The sequence below is a fragment of the Paraphaeosphaeria sporulosa genome (genome assembly GCF_001642045.1).
Source record: "Paraphaeosphaeria sporulosa strain AP3s5-JAC2a unplaced genomic scaffold CC84scaffold_2, whole genome shotgun sequence".
NCBI lineage: Eukaryota > Fungi > Ascomycota > Dothideomycetes > Pleosporales > Didymosphaeriaceae > Paraphaeosphaeria > Paraphaeosphaeria sporulosa.
Window position 1 is genome coordinate 2,169,028 of NW_017253361.1, and position 6,372 is coordinate 2,175,399.

The 6,372-nt window shown below is 55.5% G+C and overlaps 3 protein-coding genes across 3 annotated transcripts; 1 reads left to right on the forward strand and 2 right to left on the reverse strand.

The window, feature by feature from the left end:
• Positions 1–133: 133 nt before the first annotated feature.
• Positions 134–2,981, reverse strand: CC84DRAFT_459319 (uncharacterized protein). The gene is made up of 2 exons (XM_018186363.1): positions 274–2,981; positions 134–226 (listed from the first exon to the last, which is right to left on the reverse strand). Exons 1-2 carry the CDS (start codon positions 2,724–2,726, stop codon positions 181–183), a joined length of 2,499 nt encoding a protein of 832 aa, XP_018040370.1. The 5' UTR covers positions 2,727–2,981; the 3' UTR covers positions 134–180.
• On the forward strand, positions 2,981–5,100 carry CC84DRAFT_1255918 (asparagine synthetase domain-containing protein 1). Its single transcript, XM_018184583.1, has 3 exons — positions 2,981–3,665; positions 3,709–4,780; positions 5,003–5,100. The coding sequence occupies exons 1-2, from the start codon at positions 3,000–3,002 to the stop codon at positions 4,750–4,752; spliced, it is 1,710 nt and encodes a 569-aa protein (XP_018040371.1). The 5' UTR covers positions 2,981–2,999; the 3' UTR covers positions 4,753–4,780; positions 5,003–5,100.
• On the reverse strand, positions 4,968–6,372 carry CC84DRAFT_459316 (uncharacterized protein). The gene has a single exon (XM_018186362.1). It carries the CDS (start codon positions 6,105–6,107, stop codon positions 5,184–5,186), a length of 924 nt encoding a protein of 307 aa, XP_018040372.1. The 5' UTR covers positions 6,108–6,372; the 3' UTR covers positions 4,968–5,183.

Below are 6,372 nucleotides of genomic sequence, written 5' to 3' on the forward strand. Positions count from 1 at the left end.
CTACACGGTTGTTAAGATATACATCTGCAGAGGTGCGCAAAGTTGGTGGGGTGCGCCGCTCGCTTGTACGCGCCGCTCGCTTGTAAAACACGTTATGGACCGCTTCCAAACATAACTCACTACACAGTAACGCTGCATGCAAGACCCCTCTTGATGAAGAAACACGGCCGATATACCGTTCTACGGATTTGCAAGGGCCAGGCACGCATCCACGGCCAAGCCGACCCTGCTTTCGTTAGTACTGGTCTGAGGACTCAAATGGGTGCAACATACCGTCCCTCCTTCATCCGCACGACGTCGTCGATGACGTCTCGGTCCAGCTGCGGGAACATGCCAGCAAGCGTCTCGACCACGACACTATGTTCCTGCCGTTGTATCCTCCTTGCTTCTTCTGCCTCGGCAGACGCTTGTCTTGCAGCGGCGTCTTCAGCAGAGAGTCGTTGCCGATACTGTTCTTCCTCTGCGGACCGCCGTTGCTTCTCGTTGAAGTGCTCTGGCGGAACGTTGGCGGGGTGGTCTGCGGAGCCTCGGGGAGGCTGTGGCGTCAATCGCGGCGTATTCCCTGGCTGGGGAGTGGAAGCAGGTCCTGATGAAGACGTCGTGGTATCGTTATCGGAAAATATGCGGCCAATAGTACTCAGTGGACGTTGTATTGTGCGGAGAAGCCCTGCGACGGCCGCATTTTCCTCTTCGGGTGGGTCGCTCTCGTTCTTGCTTGTGCGGGTGCTTGTTGAGCGTCGAGGTCCAGCCTGCTCTGCGTCTAGTGAATTCCGCGTTGTGACTTCGGGTCGAGATGGCGTCGATTTCTCTGACAGATGTAAGGAGTGCGGCGAGGGCATCCGCCGGTGGCCAGGAGTTGTGGGTGGACGCATGTGCGGAGGGTTCTCGGTAGGGTCAGGCGTGGCGGTCTCTGCGTTGTGTCGCTCCGCGATGGCAGATACAGCAGCTTCAACGTTCTTCTCAAACTCTTCGTCCGTTACCGTAAGCGACGTTTTATCGAGGCCTTCGATGAACTGTATGGCTCCCATCAGGGATGATATATAGTACCCGGCTTCTCCGCCCAGTTTATCTTGGTTTCTGAAGCGAAGAATATACTGCAAATTGGACACTAGATGGTCCGGGTTCGCATGTAACACTGTATAAATAAGCAGTGGCACGAATGCGTCGGCAGATTGGTCTGCTTTGGTGGCCGTTCGTAAGTAGCCGAATATCACCTTGCAGCAGTTGAGGATGCAAATGACCTTGTCTCTTGGTGCTCGATAGCTCTTGATCTTCAGCAGTTCTTGCTGCGCAAGATGCAGGAATTTCTTGCCCTTGTCGCCGACGGGCTGTATGTCAAGATGCTCTTCACTTACCCAGCCGTATATTCGGACTTTCTGGGCGAGGACTTGATCGCGTTCGACGTCTTCCTGGTGCTGTCCTCTCCTGCCGGGACCTGGTGGTTCCTGTCTCCTTCGACTCCTAGAAGGGTTCACGGGTTCGGGCGGCGGGATCGCAGGAGAGAACGTCTGTGAGTAGAGCCTGTTCATGACAAGCTTTTCCATGCCTTCTCGTGCGTTGTCGAACTCGGCGTCAGACACAGTGCGCCATACCTCACACTGTGCCATCTTCTTGCTAATGAACTCCAAAAAGTCGCCAATGATCTTCACTTGCTCATGCACCATCCATTGTTTCTTGGCAAACTCGAGCAGAAAGGATCGCAAAAACTTTGCGACTGGGTCAGCGGTCCGGTGTCGCAGCTGCTCGAGGAATCGATGAAAGTCAAAGGGTAGGTCTGGCTCAGGATCAGGCGGAGGCGCGGGTGCTTGGAACGATGCCGCATGGGCACTGGGCGAAGAAACTTCATTAAGAGAGGTGTTGGTCCCAACGCGATATAGAGAAGACGTGCGCAGGGGAGGAGATCTCAGAGCCTGCTCAGGGGACGGGCTGTCGTTTGGAATAGGCAGAGGCTTTTCGTTGGAGGCCAAGCTTGAATGCCGCGGAGGGTGCGCTATGGGTGCATCGAACATGGGCTGAGCTATTTCCAAGCGTGGCGACATGATCTCTTCTTCGCCAGGTCCCCCGTGTCCTTCGGCGAACTGATCCATGATGCTTTGGATCTCGGACTGCGAGTCGTCGACAGCGTCCTCGGCACCATCATGCTTTGCAGCATATGCGGCGGCATCTGCATCTTCCGAAGTTCTCCTGCTGAGGTTCGGTTGCGATATGGGCGACGTGGTACGGCTGGGTACATTGCTCGTAGACAGGTATTTGTCGTCTTTCGGTGGGGGCGGAGGCGGCGACGGCGAGCGAACAGGTGCTTTCCCAGCAGCCTTCTCTGATCCAGGGGGAGGTGTAGGGGCTCGCGGGGCCTCGTCTGGCTTGTCGCTGGAGGGCGCCTCTTCCGGGGCGCCTGACTGCGGTTTTGCATCGCCCTCAGCGACACCGGTAGACACGTTCGCAGGCTCTGTATCCGGTCTCGCCTCCTCAGTCTGCTCCTTCCCTCTCTCCCTGTCGGGCTCTCCTACGACCCCCGCATTTGGTGCTGATGCTGGTGCCTGCCCCGCATCGTTGCTTTCTCCCTCCTTCACTGGTTCCTCGCTCGTGGGCGCATTAGGCGCTTCTTTCTCTGTCTTTGCCAGAAAAGAAGTCTCTTTCGCCTCCTGCGCCGGACTCTCTCCTAGCTTCTGCTCGCGGGCGCTTTCGTGAGCTTCATCGAGGTGCGGCGCTTGGTCGGTGGAAGACATGAACCGGCGGTCGGCTGCGTGAGCGGGGACGGCGGTGCGGGTTTATGAGCCGTCCATGGACTTGTGATAAGGCTGCGAAAGGATGTGCGCTCGGCCAAAGGGCTTCTTGCTGAGTGTCTGGCTGGGGATGCTGCGCTGTCACTCAGCACATGAGCTGCCGCGTGCTGGCGTCCGTCGGCGTTTGGAACCTCCGCCACCCGCCCCCACTAGCGCTAGGGCCGCCACTCGACAGCCTCAACACCAAGCCCTGCATCGCCAATTCCTTCCCCGGTCATGTGCGGCATCTTCTTCTCGCTTTGCCGCGCCCGTTGTGTCTCGCCAGACACGGGCACTGCTCGCCTGCTAAGCAACCGCGGCCCGGACAGCTTCGGCACCCATCAGGTGCGCGTGCACGCTGATGACGACGTCCACTATGAAGCTACCTTCGTCTCGACAGTGCTCTCGCTGAGAGGCACTGCTGTCGCCGAACAACCTCTGATTGACGAGGCATCGGGCTCGGCACTCTGCTGGAATGGCGAGGCTTGGAAGTATGCGGGCCAGCCTGTTACCGGCAGCGACTCGCAGCTCGTCTTCCAGAACCTCCTTCAGGCATGCACAGCAAGCACTAGCGGAGAAAGAGGGCTTGCGCAGGATCAGACTATCAGGACGCTGTTCTCCATTGGAGGACCGTATGCTTTTGTGTTTTATGATGCGAGAAACAAGTACTTGTACTATGGCCGCGACTGTCTCGGACGACGCTCACTCCTCAAAAAACATAGCTCGGGCGACGAATTGATCATCTCTAGCGTCTGCGACAATTCCACAGGCGAGGACTGGGTCGAGGTAGAAGCTGATGGCATACGCGTCGTTGACCTCTCGCAACTGCCAGCTGAAGGTCCACTTCCCACTTCGCATATACCTCACTGTCGTCAGTGCACTCACGTCGGCCAGCTTCACTTTGTAGGTAAGTCCCTTCTGGCCAAGTTTGTGCTAAGGCTCTCAGAATGTTCCGTTTCCTCGAATGAACCACACAATACCTACTTCAGGCTTTGGTGTTCGCCCAACCCTTCAAACTGTCAACCAGCTACAAGCATCTCTCAACAGCTCGCTTACGCTGCGAGTGCAGCACGTAAGAGAAGCAAGAGACTTAGCGCAAGGTGGACATCAGTCATTAGACGAAGCCAGAGTCGCGATACTATTCTCGGGAGGTCTTGATTGCGCCCTGTTAGCAAGATTGGCTCACGAATTTATCCCTCTCGAACAAGGCATCGATCTACTGAATGTAGCTTTTGAGAACCCTCGCGTCCACAACAAACTCGAACCAAACGAGTCGCCGTATGAGCTCTGTCCGGATCGGATCACAGGTAGAGCATCACACGCCGAGCTAATCCGGGTCTGCCCCGGTCGCACCTGGCGCTTCGTGGAAGTCAATGTTCCCTACAGCCAGACTCTAGCCCACCGAACCGAAGTTATGGCCCTAATGCATCCACACAACACCGAGATGGATCTGTCCATCTCCTATGCACTGTACTTCGCGTCACGTGGATCTGGCGTTGTACGCGACGTGCAGGGCACGACCGCACCATACAGCACTCCCGCTCACGTGCTGCTGTCTGGCCTCGGCGCCGATGAGCTTTTTGGTGGTTATGGGCGCCACGCAGTCGCGTTTGCTCGCGAAGGGTACGAGGGCTTGTTAAGCGAGCTGAGCCTCGACTTCGACCGCATCGGAAAGCGCAACCTTGGGCGCGATGACCGAGTCATCAGCGACTCAGGAAAAGAAGTCCGCTTTCCTTATCTAGATGAGGCGTTCATCTCCTTCGTACTTTGTCTACCTGTTACCTCGAAGTGCGACTTCGCCGTACCACAAGACAAAGACTCGGAATACCCGGGCACGCTTTTAGAGCCTGGGAAGCGGGTACTGAGGATGCTCGCATGGCATCTTGGTATGAAGGGTGTGGCAGCGGAGAAAAAGCGCGCCATCCAATTTGGCTCAAGAACCGCTAAAATGGAGACTGGCAAGACGAAGGGAACGCAGGTGTTGACCTAGGAGTTGGATGAACCTGAGCGCGAATCTGGTAAGTCGAATTTATCTTACCATTATCTGAGGTGGCTATGATTAGATGTAGTTGGGCCAAATGGGGGAGATATCCGGACACTGCTTGTACTTCTACACTCCATGTACTCTGTAAGCCCGCGGTATCGCTGATCTCTGACAAAAGGCAAGTCTGAGCCTCGAAGGATTATCGTTGATTTGCAGTGTGCTATTGCTAGAAGATTTGCTGACCTTTCCTCAATAGCTGCGCCGGTGAACCTCCAATACTCATGCTTGTCATCTATGTACTCGGCGCACGATGAGTTGCGTCACCGGTTCTATGTAGTCTTTATAACCACGGCTCCATCTGCGATGGCAATCTCCATCTACCATCGCCAACAACATTGACAACCCCGTTTGACACCGACTTGGACAATAATTTATTTTCACCTGGTACCTCGCGCTTTAAACGGTCCCTCCGTCTCAGGCTCATTCCTATCATCACCCCCTTTCTTGACCCTTCCATCATCAAAGAGCCCGGCCGTCTCGAAAATCCCGTTTTCAGCTTCATCTCTCGCTGTCCATTCATTCCGTAGTTCCTCCGCACTGGGAAAAATAACCTGGGGCGCCTTCCCCTGCGTATACCTCACCAGCATATTTTCCACGCTTCTCGGCACCAGCTCCCCCTCTCCCCTCCTTCTCTGCGTCATCCCAAAAAACTCCGTCACCCCCTCCGCCACCGCATCCCCAACATGCGTTGTGTCTGCGAGCCCTGCATGCGGGCACACCATCCGCAACCCTTTCCGCATATCCTTCGTCAGGGGCCCCCAGCACCCCTTCCACTGCGCATCATTCAAAAACTCCTTCGTGATACTCACCACCGCGCGATAGCACGCGGCTCCTACCTCGTAGTCGTCCAGCTCTTGCTCACGATCGCCGCCATCGTCAGGCTGCGGCTCGATATTAAAGTGTGCGACGAAGCATTTATTAGTGGTCAGCGGAACGTACAGCCCAAGGCAGGTGTTGCAGGCTGTGGTGCCTATCACGGTTGGAAACCTGAGGGCGAAGGTGCCGCCGGCGCCTTGGGGAACGTTTCTGAAGCGCTTTTTGGCGGGGCATTTGGTTACCTTTGTGGGCCCGGGTTTGGTCTTTGATGGGTCTGGTTTGGACGGTTTGGATGAGGGTTTCGCTGTCCTAGTTGGCTTTTTGGGAGCTGGGGCACTTGAGGGCCCAGTTTGAGCGGTTTTTGATCGTGTTTTGGGCACCATGGTTAGCAGTATAGCAAAAATCCGATCGTGTGGAGAGAAGGTTCGGATGGTTTGCACAATTAGGCATGTTGTGACATTGTGTACTGCGTTTTTGATAGTCATGTACAACGACAATGGCCTTGTGTTCTATGTATAGGGTCTTTGGCAGCGAGATGCGAGCCGAAGGTTTGTCCTTCTCCTGAACACAGGTGAATACTCAAACAAAGCATGCCGTAGTCATTGTTCTAACAATCGTCCAATTTCACCCACGGTGTTGAACAGTTTGTGCTTACCGCTAACGTGTTTTACAAGCGAGCGGCGCGTACAAGCGAGCGGCGCACCCCACCAACTTTACGCACCTATCTCATCTTAACCTACAATGGCTCCA

Excerpts from the sequence above, each read along its gene's own strand:
- CC84DRAFT_459316 (XM_018186362.1), bottom strand. The coding sequence starts at position 6,107 with ATGACTATCAAAAACGCAGTACACAATGTCACAACATGCCTAATTGTG.
- CC84DRAFT_459319 (XM_018186363.1), bottom strand. The coding sequence starts at position 2,726 with ATGTCTTCCACCGACCAAGCGCCGCACCTCGATGAAGCTCACGAAAGC. Across the intron at positions 227-273 it reads GTGCGGATGAAGGAGGGACG|GGTCGGCTTGGCCGTGGATG; the intron begins GTATGTTGCACC and ends TAACGAAAGCAG.
- CC84DRAFT_1255918 (XM_018184583.1), top strand. The coding sequence starts at position 3,000 with ATGTGCGGCATCTTCTTCTCGCTTTGCCGCGCCCGTTGTGTCTCGCCA. Across the intron at positions 3,666-3,708 it reads ACGTCGGCCAGCTTCACTTT|AATGTTCCGTTTCCTCGAAT; the intron begins GTAGGTAAGTCC and ends TAAGGCTCTCAG.